Source organism: Corylus avellana, chromosome ca2 (assembly GCF_901000735.1).
Source record: "Corylus avellana chromosome ca2, CavTom2PMs-1.0".
Classification (NCBI taxonomy): domain Eukaryota; kingdom Viridiplantae; phylum Streptophyta; class Magnoliopsida; order Fagales; family Betulaceae; genus Corylus; species Corylus avellana.
In genome coordinates, this window is record NC_081542.1 from 46,494,014 (window position 1) to 46,511,054 (window position 17,041).

The 17,041-nt window shown below is 36.3% G+C and overlaps 4 protein-coding genes across 5 annotated transcripts; 1 reads left to right on the forward strand and 3 right to left on the reverse strand.

Annotated features, from left to right (window-relative positions):
• Positions 1-5,541: 5,541 nt before the first annotated feature.
• Positions 5,542-6,111, reverse strand: LOC132170011 (secreted RxLR effector protein 161-like). Its single transcript, XM_059580937.1, has one exon. The coding sequence runs from the start codon at positions 6,109-6,111 to the stop codon at positions 5,542-5,544; it is 570 nt and encodes a 189-aa protein (XP_059436920.1).
• Positions 6,112-7,027: 916 nt separating this feature from the next.
• Positions 7,028-8,291, forward strand: LOC132168687 (protein DESIGUAL 2). The gene is made up of 3 exons (XM_059579702.1): positions 7,028-7,461; positions 7,544-7,749; positions 7,840-8,291. Exons 1-3 carry the CDS (start codon positions 7,363-7,365, stop codon positions 8,063-8,065), a joined length of 531 nt encoding a protein of 176 aa, XP_059435685.1. The 5' UTR covers positions 7,028-7,362; the 3' UTR covers positions 8,066-8,291.
• LOC132170012 (probable histone H2A.3) lies at positions 8,287-8,936 on the reverse strand. Its single transcript, XM_059580938.1, has 2 exons — positions 8,748-8,936; positions 8,287-8,505 (listed from the first exon to the last, which is right to left on the reverse strand). The coding sequence occupies exons 1-2, from the start codon at positions 8,934-8,936 to the stop codon at positions 8,287-8,289; spliced, it is 408 nt and encodes a 135-aa protein (XP_059436921.1).
• On the reverse strand, positions 8,416-14,269 carry LOC132168685 (GLABROUS1 enhancer-binding protein-like). 2 transcript variants are annotated; one of them, XM_059579701.1, is made up of 2 exons: positions 12,853-14,269; positions 8,416-8,505 (listed from the first exon to the last, which is right to left on the reverse strand). In XM_059579701.1, exon 1 carries the CDS (start codon positions 14,102-14,104, stop codon positions 12,872-12,874), a length of 1,233 nt encoding a protein of 410 aa, XP_059435684.1. In that variant the 5' UTR covers positions 14,105-14,269; the 3' UTR covers positions 8,416-8,505; positions 12,853-12,871. The 2 variants fall into 2 exon arrangements, with proteins under 2 accessions (XP_059435684.1, XP_059435683.1); XM_059579700.1 differs by having other exon boundaries at positions 8,418-8,505; positions 12,848-14,269.
• Positions 14,270-17,041: the final 2,772 nt, after the last annotated feature.

The following is a 17,041-nucleotide window of genomic DNA, read 5'->3' on the forward strand; positions in this document are numbered from 1 at the left end:
TTTTTTCAATAAAAATCTTTTCAAATATGGAGCAATAATTTGTGAAACAATTTTTTATGGAACACTATTACATGGAAGTATTAGAAAGAATTTAGCTTACCGTTTCAGATTTCTTCTCTATAAAGGATGTGTTTATGCAATCAAGGATTTTATAGTTGAATATAAAGCGAAATATTGTCCAATACATAACCAAGTTTAAATTCTTTTAATGTCAATATCAATCATTCCATACCTTAATATGGATTTGATCTTGTTGATTCCGAAACTATAATGAGTCATTGTAACGACACTACTTATTTGACTAGTATATAAATAGGTTAAAAAGTAGGTTAAATCCTACTTTGCAACGGTAATAGGATTTTAGTTACTTTGCAACTACTCATTATACTTTTATAATCAGCAAGTTCAAATCCATATTGAGGTATGTAATGACCGATCTTGATATGAAAAGAGTTTAAACTTGGTTATGCACTAGACAATACTTCTCTTTATTTTCTTCTACCATAGAATTCTTTATTGCATAAACACATCCTTCATTGAAAAGAGGTCTGAAACGCTGAGCCGAATTCTTTCTAATACTTGCATGTATTAGCGTTCCATAAAAAAATATGTTTCACGAATTTACTGCTCTATACATGAAAAGAATTTTATTGAAAAAAGAAATGAATACCAACTTACATTTTCATCGGCTATTATCATATCAAGACTGATCAACTCATGGTCATGTGTTATGTTAACTGCGTCCCACATCCATAGAAATCTAACTTTCACATTTCATGTTTTTTTTTTCAATTGATATTTGATTTAGAAATGTGTAACTTATGTTGATATGATTCAATAACACTTGCACAAAATTTATTTTGGTAAGACTTACTTATATTCATAAGGAAAAATATAATCATTTCAAATCAAGTTACAAGTACCGAAATATATTCTTAAAAATCATTCAAATGAATTCTAAATGTACCCAGAGAAAAAATATAGAAAATTTTCTTATATATTATTATTATTATTTTGTATGGAAATGATCACCATAATGTTTATCTGCAATGAGTACTCAATGTCTACCACTCTGGAGATATAGTTGACCATGACTAAAGACCAATTTAGGTATACGTTGCATTGATCGACCCTCACTTTTATTAATTGTCACAGCAAATCAAAGAGATATGAGAAATTGTCTTCTTTTCAGTACAAAAGGCAATTTAGAATCGAAATGAATGAATATTTTATCTCCAAAATAAGTTCCTAATATGATTTTATATCTTCTAAGATTCATTTTAACAATTGAGTAACTAAAATTTTATTACCATTGCAAAGTTCAGCACTATGATTTAAATTTCAAAGTAGCATTATAGGGATTCTAACTTTTAGTCTCAATTTATATTTTCGAACAGGACGAAAGTTTAGAAATTCTATTGGATACATAATATCTTGGTCTTAAATGTTGCTTGCAGCTTTATGTATCTAATCTGCACTGAGATATGTTTCTGCATCAACGTTAAAAGATCAATCATATAATCGTTTATGTCATGCACATCATCATATGTTGGAGCTAAAATCTCTCTTTCTCCTAAATACTTTGCATCTATTTAGTTTTCAACTGAGGGTAGGTAGCATTCACAATATCATTAACATAATGAGTATCATGTTGAATTGTTAAATCATATGGTATCTCAATCACCACTTCACCTTTACCATCATCTAATTCGCTATCACCTATTTTCATAATCCATTGTGCAAATTCTCTTATAGCATTATAACCAAGATTTTGTTCAAGCCTCATATTTCTTGTCAAAGTACAAATTGTACAACACTTTCATAATGAAGACCTCTTAATTGATGCCTTAATTTGTTTTCTTCTTCTTTAACTACAACCTCTGAGATTTGTCGAAATTCACTATCAAGAACAATTGTCTTTCCTCGAAAGAGTGGGAGTAGTGCTCCAATTATATGGTGGTTTTGACCGTTAAGTAAAAAAAAATATATATATATATATATAAGCACATTTTTCATCATTAATTTTATTATCCAAATTCCCACCAATTTAGTGCCTTGGGAAGCATGGCATTATAACTTCTTATTTGTGCCCAAAAGTTTTTTAACGGTAGTGGGTAGGATGTAGCATTTTCTCAAGAAGAGCAGGTGGTTTTTTTAGCAAAAGCAACTTGACTTGACCATCCTTACAACATAGAGAAAATTTAGGATTAACAAGCTTCTTAGATTTTATTGTTCTTTCTTCATATTGTATTATCGCACCACAATATTCGCATTCATAAGAAGGTGAACCAAAATTCCAAAGTTTAGTAAATTTTCCCCTTTAAGAAGTAGAAAAAAGAGAAAGAAATATTGGTGTCAAGATTTTAGTAAGAATATCAACACTGCATGAGCTATAACTGGATTTGTCTTTTGTCATACTTTGATTAGTTGAAAGCTATTGTAATTCCTAACTTGGCTAGAGCTACTTCCACTACCCACACCAATACCTCCTCAATTTGTTTTCTCAATGATAATCATTTGTCTTCTATGTCATGCAAATCTTACATTTTTCATTTTGTTTCTATTGTGATGAACAAATAAAAAAATTAACAATAAAGTTTTACTTTGTATCATTTAGTTAATCCAATTCAACTAGAACATATAATATTATTTTAACTAAAGAGTATAGTCAAATAATGCAACGGAATACAAAAATTTTAACTAAAGGTATATACAAAAATTTTACAAGGTTATTACCTCACATGGGCTTATTGAGAACTTTGTTAATCATTGAATATACCTTAAGGTCAGTGGGAGTAAAGTTACATTTCTTTTAGTCCTGTATATAGATAATATTTTGCTTGCAAACAATAATTTAGGTTTGCTACATAAAGTTCCTCTCACTAAAGTTTTGAGAGATTCAGAATGAAGAATTGTGAATCTTTAGTAGTACATAATATTAAAGGGGATAATATCTCAAAATGTATTGGAACAAAGGCAGATGAAAAATATTTCATATGTATGCACAGGTCTACATTAGACCTGACATTGAAATAGCAGTTAGACTATTGGGTCAATATAGTATTGTGGAATATGCAATGAACCAAGAACTACAGTTTAACCTAAAGATACACTTACCATTTGGTTGTGTGTATTCAGATTTGATTTTTGCTAAATGTGTAGATAGTAGAGCATCAACTTCAGTATATATGTACTGAAGATGCAGTAAACAGACTACAGTTGCTACATCTACCATGAAAGCTAAAGTCATTACATGCTATGAATTAATTACATAGGCATTATGGTTGAGACATTTTTGTTAAAGGTCTCAAGACTGTCGATTTTATAGTTAGACCCATAAAGATCTTCTGAGTTAATTCTACTACAGAAGTATGTATATCGACATAAAGTATCATTATGAAAGAGAACATTAAGTGACAATAAGTGTCTATTGATCATATAAGTATTAAATTAATGATTGTGGATCCCATGACTAAAGGTTTACCGATAAAAAAAAAGTATAAAGTCATATGAAATATATGAGATTCATTAATTCATTTGTGCTTAGTTTCTCTTTAATTGGTCTATAAACATAAAGGTAATGTTATAAAGATTTTTGTGCGCATATATGTTATTCTTATCCGTAGGGATAAAATTAAAGTTGGACCCGAATGACTTATAGGAAGTTCATTCATAAAGTACATTATCCATAAAGTACTTATTTAAGGAGGTATTGCACATTGTGATACATGGAAGGGACGGCTTATCATATAAAAGCTTTACTGCAATGATTCGTGTATAGTATTCATTGAGTGAGTGGGAGGATTCCATGAATGGTTGAAATAAATAAAGTAATTGTCATATCATAGAACCGAACACCATAAAGAATTTATATGTCATAAGGGTCAAGTGGGAGAATGTAAGAAATTCCATTTAAGGTATGTCCCTTATGTTATATATATTATTGTGATTATAAAATATGTATAATTACGGTGTTCGGTGATTTATTCCAATTAAAACTTATTCTATGAAATCAAATATTCTGAATTAAATTGTCGATTTAATTCTTGTGGAAACAAATATTTGAATTCATTACTGATTTTATTTTGTGGAATCAAATAAGTTGTATTGATTATTTATTTTATTTTTATTCCTTGATGAGAGGAATAATTAAGGTAACAGCTCTAATTGAGGGTTCCTGGCCTACTTATAAATAAGACTTGTGTATTCCATCAATTGTCACTTACTGGTAGGCATACGTCAGAAGAACCTCTCAATATTTTTAGTTTTTCAGATTTTATTTCTGTGAAGTTGTTCTTCAATTGGCTTGAGCAAAGTATGGCTAAAGGTATTTATATAATTATTTATTCCGCTGCTAATTTTATTGTCAATTAGCATTTAATTATATATAAAAATTCTTACATGTGGTATCGGAAATAATTTAATATATAAGTACCTCCAGCCATTGCTTTGCTCAGGTAGGTTGAAGAACAACTTCACAGCAACCAAAACTAGAAAACTAAAAAATTATTGAGAGGTTCTTCTGACCTATGCCTACCAGTGAGTGTCAATTGATGGAATATACAGGCCTTATTTATAGGTAGGTCAGGAACCCTCAACTACCTTAATTATTCCTCCAATCAAGGAATAAAAATCGAATAAATAATTAATACAGATTATTTGATTCCACAAAATAAAATCAGTAATGAACTCAAATATTTTGTTTCCACAAGAATTAAATCGACAATTTAATTCAGAATATTTGATTTCATAGAATAAGCTTTAATTGGAATAAATCACTGAACACTGTAATTATATATATTTTATAATCATAATAATATATGTGACATAAGGGACATACCTTAAATAAAATTTCTTACATTCTCCCACTTGGCCCTTATGACACATAAATTTCTTATGGTATTCGATTCTATGATATGACTATTACTTTATTTATTCCAACCATTCATGGAATCCTCCCACTCATTAAAGGAATACTACACACGAATCATGGCGGTGAAGCTTTTATATGATAAGACATCCCTTCCATGTATCACGATGTGCAATACCTCCCTAAATGAGTATTTTATGGATAATGTACTTTATGAATGAACTTCCTATAAGTCACTCGGGTCCAAACTTAATTTTTATCCCCATGGATAAGGTAATAAATGTGCACAAAACTTTATTAAAATAACATGATGTCTATAGATTGATTAGAAAGAACTAAGTAGAAAATGAATCAATGAGCCCCATATACTCCACATGACTTTTAAACTGCTTTACCGGTAAACATTTAGTCATGGGATCCGCAATCATTAGTTCAGTACTGTTATGCTCAATGAATACTTCATTCCTTTTGATGTTCTCTCTCACGCAAAGGTACTTGATGTCGATATGCTTACTTCTGCTTCTACTTTTATTATTCTTAGAGAAGAAAATGGCAACATGATTATCGCAGAAGATCTTAATTGGTCTCGCTATAGAATCGACAATCTTGAGACCACTAACAAAATTTCTCAACAATAATGCATGTGTAGTGGCTTCATAGCATGCAATAAATTATGCCTCCATTGTAGATGTGGCAACTATAGTCTGCTTGCTACTTCTCCAAGATATAGCCCCTCCAGCAAGAAGAAAGATATATCCTGAAGTAAACTTTCTGCTATCCACACATCCAACAAAATCTAAATCTGAATATCCAACCACCTCCAAATGGTCAGTGTGTTTGTATGTCAAACTGTAGTCCTTGGTTCCTTGCAAATACCGCATAACTTTCTTTTCAGCTTTCCAATGTTCCAATCCTGGGTTGCTTTGATATCGACTCAGCATTCCAACTGCCATTGCAATGTCAGATCTAGTACAAACATGTGCATATAATAGGTTGCCAACTGCAGATGCATATGAGATACTTTTCATCTGCTCTTGTTCCAATGCATTTTGAGCACACTGATTTTTACTGAATTTATCCCCTTTAATGATAGGTGTTACAGAAGTTGAACAGTTCTTCAATCTAAATCTCTCTAAGTCCTTTTCAATGCAAGCCTTCTGAGACAATTTTAATATTCTTTGATTTCTGTCTCTGTGAATCTCTATGCCAATGACATAGAAGGCTTCACCCAAATCTTTCATTTCAAAGTTTTTGAGAGAGGAACTGTTTGGTTTCTTGTAGCAACATAAATCATTATTTGCAAGCAAAATATCATCTACATATTGGACTAAGAAAATAACTTTAATCCCACTAACCTTAAGGTAAATGCATTGATCAACAAAGTTCTCAATAAAACCATATGAGGTAATAACTTTGTGAAATTTGTTATACCATTGGCGGGAGGCTTGTTTTAACCCATAAATAGATTTCCTTAATACAAACATAAAAAAAAAAAAAAAAATTAAAAATTAAAAAATTAAAAAAATACAAACATAATATATTAGTAATATCATATTTCAACTAAAGAATATAATCATATAAACTGTAATTTATGAATTTAAAATATTTTATTTAGCAATCAAATCCATTGAGAGAATAGTACCCTCACAACATTAAAATTTAAAACTACAAAACGAATCAAATAAACTAAATAAAATTTTAGAAGAAAAATGAAAATTCATCCACGGATATGCAAATTATTTCCAAACGAAGCAAAAGCAATCACATGTATTCAATATTTACAAACATTAATTCAGGTGACCATTTACATAATATAGTAATTCACCAAAAAAAAAAAAAAAAATGGTTGCAAATAATAATGATGAGCATTTTTCAAAATAGACAATTAAGGTCTAACAACATATGTGGTAATGGGTCTAATGGCTGGAAAAATACACTTCGACTTGGAAAGATAAAACTCATAGGATTGAAGTGATTGGTAACACTTTGGTTGTTTGTAAATTTCTTTTTTCTTGAGAAAAAACAAGAATTTTACCAAATGGATCCACTAATGTTTTTATTTGTTACTTCTAGTCAATATGAAAGTCTCTTTCACACCCACACACGAAAGTTCAACGTTAAAAAAAGTTTAAAAGCATTAGACTTTGGAACAAAGGAAATGTTGAAGGAATAACAAAGAGGGATCTATGATCGGTTGTACACATATATACGCGATACATGTAAATTCTTGGCCCCCCTCCCTTGCTGGTGATACTCTGCTTTCCTTGTCGCCCATGAAAGGAATCCAAGTTTGAAAAGAAAAGGGAAGAATAAAGCAAAAAAATGTATGGACAAAAGGAAGCTTTTACCCTAAGAACGCACCTATTCCCTCTTGCACTATATATGTTATTCATCTAAATGCCTGGCCCTGCTTAAAGATATAGTAACAAAGCAAGGGAAGTCCCCATCCTTTCCTCTAAAATCATCTCCTAGTCAAGCTCTGAATTCCCAAAATGGCCAAAAATATTGGCATTCTTGTCTGTGTTTTGATCATGGTCTTGGACATCGCTGCCGGGATACTTGGCATTGAGGCTGAAGTCTCTCAAGGCAAGGTATTCTATTTCTAACACTAGAATTCAACTTTATCATCTCAAGATTTATGAACAACTTCATTTTTTTTTGTTGATCTCGCAGGTGAAACATATGAAGATGTGGATTTTTGAGTGCAGAGAGCCAAGCTATACGGCTTACAAGCTAGGATTGGCTGCAGCCATACTTCTAGCCCTGGCTCATACCATTGCTAACATCCTTGGTGGGTGCATTTGCGTTTCGTCCAAGGCAGATTACACAAACGCCTCAGCCAACAAGCAATTAGCCGTTGCTTCCCTCGTTTTCTCTTGGTAGGTGCTTCCCTCATCATCTTTATCGTCTATATGCTACACTTTCTTTTTGATCCATCTGCCTGATGTTAAGGACTTGACATATCACAGGCTCATATTAGCCGTTGGATTCTCGATGCTCATCATAGGAACAATGGCAAACTCAACATCAAGAAAATCCTGTGGGTTTCCACACCGCCGCCTTCTGTCTATAGGAGGGATTCTATGCTTTCTTCATGGAATGATCACAGTCGCCTATTATGTGTCCGCCACTGCTGCACACAGAGAAATAGAAAAGCATAGAAACCCTACTCCACGTCTTTCATCTCCTGCTTGAAATTCTTATTTCCCTATTATCTGCTGGTACACATAATTGTTCAAGACATTATTTGTGGTTTTTGTCGTGTGTTTGTATGAATCAATTTTTAAAATTTAAATCATAATTTATCGGTGCCAATACCATGTGATTGATAGTCATAATACTGATTTCATTTCTCTAAATGGGCGAAGTACAAAGAATCTAAACCTAAAAGCAAAATTACAAGAGTGATTATTTCTTTAGCTCTCGTCATCGGCCGGAGCGGACTTTGAGCTATGGCCGGTTTTCTTGGGCAAAAGGAGGTTGTTAATGTTGGGCAAAACGCCACCGTTGGCGATGGTGACGGAACCGAGCAGCCTGCTGAGCTCCTCGTCGTTTCTAACGGCCAGTTGGATGTGGCGAGGCACTATCCGAGTCTTCTTGTTGTCCCGAGCTGCGTTCCCGGCCAATTCCAACACCTAAATTCACCACCATGGAAACCAATTAAATATTTAAGGCCTTCAATTTCACCGATTGGGAAATAGGAACAAAAGAGAGGAAACTAAATTTAGAAACCAATTAAATATGTAAGGCCTTCAATTTCAACGAAAATCACACAAAAAAAACAAAAATCGGGAGCTCTGTGCATTTTCCTACGGTTTCTAGGCAACCAAACAGAGCATAACCAAGATAAGAAAACAATAAAAGCGTGTAATCTGACCTCGGCAGCTAGATATTCAAGGACAGCGGCGAGGTAGACGGGTGCGCCGGCGCCGACGCGCTCCGCGTACTTGCCGGCTTTGAGGAACCGGGCGATACGGCCGACCGGGAATTGCAGACCAGCCTTGCTGCTCCGAGTGGTGGACTTCTTGGCGGCGCCTGAACCCAAAGACTTTCCCCTTCCAGCCATCGAAGAAATTTAGGGCCTTCGATTATCAAAGAAGTTTCGAGACGAAGAAAGATTAACAGATAAAGGCAGAAGTGGCTATTTGTGTGTGTAGGGAGAAGCAGCGGGGTTTTGGAGTTATATAGCGAAGGGGGGGGACAGGTGTGAGCCAATAAGGTGGAGTCACGCGGATCGTGATCTATGGCCGTTGGTTTTCAATGTTTGGACGGTCGGATAGTTGTGTTATAAGTTTTGGCGTCTGTGGTGCCTGTGAGGAGCGGAATAGGAAAGGGTTGGAGAAAGTGAAAGGACGAAACCGCCCACGATCGACCATGACCAAATTCAAAATTTCACATCTCAAACAAGCTCTACTGTTCAAGGCCGCACCATCAAAGCTCTGCTTTTACGCAACCGTCGCAAGCGTTAAACGGGTCGACGTTCAAGGGCCCACAATAAAAAGCTTTGTGTGGCAGTGGAGAGGCTACTTGCATAGCTTTTGTTTGACAATCTAGGATGTGCTATGACTCATTCACATCAATTGTATATCATTACTGTTTTAATTTTCAAGAGTGAGAGATAAATAACATTTTCATATGCCGACCAGCATAAGAAAATGAAACCAATTTAACGTTTATGACTTTTTAGCCACACCCAGTTGACTGGTAATAGTAGCTCTGAATGAAGGGGAAGAAGCTCCATGGCTATAGGAGTAATGCTTGATACCAGACATTCCAGAAAAAAAGTGATGGTCTCAAGCATTATTTATTGTCATAGTTCAAGTGATAAAACCATTGAAGTTGGTTCCAAGTGGTAAAGTTGCTTGTTAACAGTGAACCAACTGGCAAAGTTGATCATAAAACCCCGAGGGATTATGCATAATAAATTGCCAAGACTTCAAAGAGTGAGACAGGATCACTCATGATTTCTTGGTGAGACACCAGCTTAAATCCTATTGATATTATGGTGGAGCTGGGTCAGGCTCACCTCGGTTTGTGGGAGGGCCTGCAACTCCCTGCTTCTATAAGCTGTCTAAGCCCCTTCTCATCAGATGTTAGCAGGTAAATGTTACCATAGTTTGCCAAGTAAAAAAACCACTTTGGTTACCCGCCCGCCCATCTACCCCTTTTTGAATATAAGAAAACAATATTGTCAAACATGACTCTTCTCGGGACACAAGGACAGAATTCAAGGATTGTCATTGAACAAATCCGATCCATCAATTTTTTTTTTTTTTTTTTTTTTTTTTTGAATCAACTTGATCCATCAGACTACTCTGTCCCAAAGACATTCGCATGACAGCTAACACAAATCTCTCAAACAGATAAGAAGCATTCCTGAAAACAAAGTACAGGACAACAAATGAAATAGGGATAACTTCTACACCGAGGCATAGGAAACAAATCAAAAGCTTAATACTTCAATCTAATGATAAAAGATGAAAAGAATCCCTACTTCAATATACCAGCACATGCTTCCATCAAAGGGAAATAAAAAACATAGCATATGTGAGAAAGAAAAAAAAAGAAAGGGTGATTTGATACCCCCATTGAAGTCTATCTGACGTCATGAAAAAGGTACCAATCTCAAGATTAAAGCATATTTATAACACAACAAAATTGGAAAATGAACAAAAATTATTAACACATTGAGCAAACATCGGTGTAAAGGAGCTAAAGAACTTCTACAAAGCAAATATTCCCCTCTTGAGGTGCAATGTCAGAGTAATGTACAAATAAAAACATTCCAAGTACCCAACTGAGATGAGGTTCCTGTGCGAGAAATGGAACAGACACTCATTTGAAGAGGTGCATGAGGAGATAAAGTGGCAAACCTCAAACTTTTTTTTTTGATAACGAGGAACTCCTCCAAGGCAGTGTCACTTTGTGTACCCACCTCTATTAAGTAAGCCTCAGAACCGTGTAAAGTGTCACCTCCACACAGATCAGGTAATACTCCGGCTTCACCGACGAGCTGGCTCCAAGAAATTGTTTGCACCCAAGGGCATTCGAACCTTACACCTCATGGACTACCACAAAGATCAAGGCTCTTACCACTTGAGCTAACCCCTTAGGGTTTACAAGCCTCAAACTTATCTTAATGTTATTAACAAAAACTTCATTCTTGTACCAAAACATTAACCAAACCTCTGCATGCACAGGAACCTTGCACCACTTTGGAAAACTACCGACTACCAAGACATCACCTCCACACATATCAAGTAATACTCCGACTTCACCGACGAGCTGGCTCCAAGAAATTGTTTGCACCCAAGGCCATTCGAACCTTAGACCTCATGGACTACCACAGAGATCAAGGCTCTTACCACTTGAGCTAACCCCTTAGGGTTTGCAAGCCTCAAACTTATCTTAATGTTATTAACAAAAACTTCATTCTTGTACCAAAACATTAACCAAACCTCTGCATGCACAGGAACCTTGCACCACTTTGGAAAACTACCGACTACCAAGACATCCACATCCTCAAAAAGAAACCTTTTTCCATGCCTCCCTTTCTAAAACAAAAATCTGAAACCACATAATCCTAATCGCCATGATAAATTAAACTACAGGGTCTTATTATCTCTTCTCATTTGGTGCCAAACTACGCCATCGCATATCTAAGCTTCCTTGGCTATAATGAAAACATCAATTTTTTTAATCTAAAAAACGTATTTCTTTAGCCTGCTACCCACAATGGAGAATTCTTGCAATTCAAAATAGGAATAAAAAAAATTAATCTGAATGTGTGGTCTTAACTTCCTCTGGGCAGACATGACCTCAATCCAGGCAACATTACCGAGTGTCCCAAACTACCTTAGAAGAAGAAGAAGCCAAAGCCAATCCATAGAACATCTTGCTGAGGTCCATTTTGATATTACCATAATAACTACTTTTCAGTCAGCTTTGTTCCAACTCGACATTATCACTAAACACATTCCTGGGATGTGATCCCACACTGGCGCATGCACATAGGAGACAACACATCAGGGCATGCATGCATGATTCCTAAAAATATACAATGCATCCATAAGAAGTAATATACAGCATTAACAGTACTACTATAACCAAAAGGGAAAGGATAGGGCCTTCCAAACAGGCAAGGTAAAGAAGGAACTTAAAAGCAAGGAACATAAACATTTCTTCCAACCTAGGAATCTTAGGACAAAAAGATCATGAGCTTAGTCCTACTTCAGGGTAGAGAGATTAAAAGAGATCTAAACCTCCATCAACTTGTAACAACACCTCAATATTTAGTTACCAGGCATTTGGCACCACTCTCTTGCTAACTTATCAAACAATTTCCCACGCATCCAGCTCCCATGATATAGAGCGGAATATGAACTATAGAATGAAATTTGCAATAACTAGAAATTCTAAACACACTTCTCCAAGAGGAAGTTTTATCCATGAGGGAGACGCCACCTACCTAAACTACATACCAACACATAAGCTTAGAATACCAAGAGCTCACTGGAACGGTCAATGAGAGGGACAGAATGAGTTGTGGTACACAAGATGAACAAACCATGATATCAAGTATCAACCAAAACACAGCACACAAAAGAGGGGCAAGACATAGCTACATTCAATGAAAATCAAAGATAACACTGCATGACAAACAAGCTATAAGGAGAGAAGTCGCCATAACAACTTGCCACAATAATATAAGTTGTCAAGAACAAGTTATGTGCAATAACAACTGCATTTATAAAAATCAAGTAATCCCATTTTTGTAGACCTAAACACCAGTTACAACATCCACATAAAATACCAATTTACGGGACTCATGCATGGCAATGGAATGTCACACTCCCACGCAAGAGACCAACTCGGTCGAAACATTACAAACTTCAAAATCAGTGAATCCTACTAAACAGAAACGAAGCTGAAAACCGCAAACAATCTCACTAACATCTGCCAAAACAGCTTCTTTACCTTACCAAAAAACGCTAATCAATGTCAATGGTCGTTGGCTTCCTTTTTGTACGATTCCCATATCAACCTCGCCTGGTCCCTAACCAACTCCGAACGCTTCACAAAGACCTCCAATTCCGCCATCTCCACCTCCCTCCACCTCTCCTCCAACTCCGCCCTCTTATCCTCCCCAATCAACTCAAGCCCCCGCATTATCACACTCTCCTCCAAACCCACCACACCCATACTCTTATCGAACCGAACCATCCCATTCAAACTCCGCCCTGACACGGGACCCGAACCCTGATTCTTGTCAATCTCCATCTTCTCAGCCACGTTCTTCTTCGCAACCGGCAAAGCCACAAGCAATTCCTCTTTCAAGCTCCGGCTGGTGTTCCCCTTCTGATTGCTCTTCTTACTCGGCGATTTCCCATTCGGTTTAGCGGTCTCGACTACTGGGTTTACTTCGTTGGGCTCTTCGGTGGAGCCCCAGACCTTCCTGGAGAGTTCGAAGGCTTTGTGCTCGTGGGCCTTGGAGACGGGGAGGAGCTTGCCCTTCTTCGCTCGCTCGGCGATATTATTGTACTTCTTCTTCAGCCTCCGGATCTTGTCCACCAGCTGCGTCTTCGTGACGTCCACGTGCAGCGACTTCTTCACGAATTCGTGGAACGCCACCGCGTCGGTAATCGGGTCGGCGCCTCTCTTCGCCGCGAACTCGAGCATGCCCTTGAGAATCGCGATCTCGTCGCCCTCACTCCACACCCTCTGGAAGAGCTTTTTCTCATCTCCGGCGGTTGACTTCTTTGTGTTGTCCGGCGAAACGACGCCGTCTGCGCTCGGCTCCGGCGCCTTCTTCTTGGCCCGCTTGGTCGAATCCTTGCTATCGGTCTCGGAGCTCGGCCGCTTGGTCGCCGCCAACGATCTCGCGGCCGAAGAGGCAGGCTTTGATCTGGGCTTGGTGGTGGCCTTCGGTCCCGAGTCTTCCATGGGCTTGGATGCGATGGGCTTCACGCTCTGGTTCGGGGTGGCCCCGGAGTCCGTGTCTGAATCCGACCCTGATCCGGATGACGACGATTGAGGCTCTGGGTCTGGCTTTTTCTGAACGGACTTTTTTTCAGTGACCGGAGTGGATGGTAAAGAAGAGGCTTTTTCTGCTTCAGCTTCTTCTTCTTCTTCTTCAGACGAAGACGATCCTTCTTCTTCTTCGGACGAAGCTTCTTCTTCAGAGGAAGAAGCAGCTGGGGGATCCTCAAGATGAGATGGGCGTTTGGGAGCCATCGGATTGCAAGAATTGTATCAGCGAGAGAGAAGGAACTGGAGGGTTTTGGAAACTAGGGTTTGTTCTGAGAGAGGGTTGTGTGTGGTTATTGTATTAAACAAAATTTACTCATGAGTCATGACCCTTCGGGCCTTCCGATTACGAGAATCGGAAAAGTTGAAAACGAGTTCGTAGGCTTTAGAGCTTCTCTTTATTTTTCTTTAAAAATTTGAAAAAAAAAAAAAATTCACAAAAATAATTATTTAACAAGTTTTTTTTAAGAGCAAAAAAATAAAAATCATTTATTTTTTTAAATATTATTCCATTAGTTTCTCCGGTGGCGGAGACAGCTATTTTATATTGGGGGTGCAGCAAAATTTTTTTTTGCGTCCTAAAAATTTTCTTTATCCTAAAAATTTGGTAATTCATACAATATATGCATCACAAAAAATATTTATAAAAGTTCATAAATATGTGTTGAAATTGATATATTAGAAATGTAAAATGTCGACACTATATCAAAAAGATAGAAATACAAAAAAAAAAAAAAATGTTTAGAACTGCACTTTACGGTCTCTGGCCATAATCACTCCAAGAAAAACAAGGAAAATTTGACCAACTACACATCATTGAGATATTACATCAAACATGTGATGTGTGTTAAGTTTGAGGGTGCTGTGGGTTAAAAAAAAATTTAAATCCTTGGGGGTGCCGGTACCATGTGGCTCCGCCACATGAGTTTCTCTCCCAAAAGTGAAAGCTAAAAAGTTAAGTCAGACTTAGACTATCTCTTATTTTTTAACTTGATGCAGGAATGTTGAGAGTTTGAATTGAACACAAGTCCTACTTCAATTAGGCTTGGGGTTGGATTGTTGTCTAAGATTCTTTAAGGAATTCTAATTGGACCCGAATTGAAACTCCTATTCCGATGGTGCTTTCTTTGTGGGCTTGCCTTCCGCTTTGAAGCTTAGGATCTAATGGGCCGGTTGGAAGAAATTATTCCCAACAAATGACGTTTAGGATAATAAAAAAAGACATATTTGTCCCGATAATTGACTCAATCAGTTGAGGATCACGCCTTATGAAGCAGAGGTAGCTTGAATCATTTTGACATGTAAAAAAAAATATATATATATATATATATATATACATATTTACTAGTTCGAATCATAATGTTTGGACAAAGTTTTCCTCCAAACTAGGTTGGAGGAATTTCCTTCAACCTAGTCTATAAAAGTGACATGTGTCCATTTTTTTAATAACATATGAAATGCACATAAGTTTTTTTATCAAATTTATTCCAACTTTGTCTCTGCTATTAAAAAAAATGTGAGAACTATTAAAAAAACATGTACATCTCACATGTTCATAGGACACGTGTCACTTTTATAGACTAGGTTGAAGGAAATTGCTCCAACCAAGTTTGGAGGAAAACTTTATCTTGTTTCAAATTAAGTAACCACAAACATAGCAGACAGAGGTCACATGTGCTAGCTTCAAGAATGGAGAGGGAAGACTTTTTTTTTTCTAAGCAAATAAGGGTAGGTCGGGGAGAATAATTGTGGCTATCTTATCTGAGCGTGACTATTGTAGCACCTACCCACTGGGTTTTGGAAGCTGCACATGAGGGGCCTAGCCGATGGAAACCGAATGCAGTCCTTCAAGTCCGACTAAGTCATAGCCTGATACAATTCTATCAAGACATCAATGAAAATTTAAGGTGACTAATGCTAATAATGCATATGTGCAAATTTTTCATTGCGGAGATTTGAACGAAGGGGAAAGACTTAAAGACTGAAGAGTAGTGACAGAGGGGTGCTCAAAGCACACATCTATTTCTTCTTAATGAAATCATTATTGAGATCCTGAGGTGGTTGCAGGTGAAGTGTTTGATAAGACGCAAATGTGTCTGCAAGCAATGGAATGATCTAATATGAATTCATGATTGCTGTCTGCTGACTTTTGTGATGGCCTATTCTAGGAAATGAGCGTTTCCTCCAAAGGCTGCAGGCTCAGGCACCTTTGTAACAGCAAAGCAGAGATAGTATTAGAAATTCAAAGGAGGATAGCAGTTGGATGAGATTGTGCTTTGTCCCCTCCACAGGTGACTATAAATTGGTCTCTCTATATTGTGCTAAAGAATTGAAATTGGCAGTAGATCAAAGGATTTCCAAGTAATATCTCTTCACTTGTTGAGCGAGTGCATCATAACTGTTATATTATTGCCACAAGGTATCTTCTCAGATATGGATGATTTGAACCCCATTGATTGGAATGGTTGCCTATTCTTTTGCTAGTGTAATAGCAGGGGAACTCTATGCGTGACACTCTAAGAAATTGGTCTTATATTGAGAAGATGAGTTGCTCACATAAAGTAAGTAAATTATAAAATAGTCAATAAGTGTTAAATCCCATATTAGTAAAATAGTAGGTAAAACTTACTTTATAAGCGATGTCGTTAACGTTGTATGTACAACTTGACTATTCATTTTAGGGTGATAATGCAAATGTCTACTAACGTTTTTCCTATGTCCCGATATTGAAAGATTACAAGAAGCAGAAATGGTGTGAAAGTTGTAGAAAAGTAAAAACCAAAGACCAAGGATGAGCATGTTCAATTCCAAGTGTTAAAACATATGATATGATTCCAAATTACGGTTATATTCTTTATAGGATAATTACTCTAGAATTTATTGTAATTAAGTTTGATAGTAACCAAATCATTTTATTTTCATTAACATACTTATCTTTATCTCTACCAACATTAATTTTCCTATAAATATGAGTCATTTATAACATATAATAGCATAAAGTAGCCCTATCGCTATCGGGCTCTTCCCTAGTAGTAAAGGTAAGTGTCTAACACAAACCACCAAAATTCATTGTCGCAATATTCTCTATTTCCTCCACTATTTTCTTTATTTTTCATATCACTATGCATTTTTTCACCAAGGACT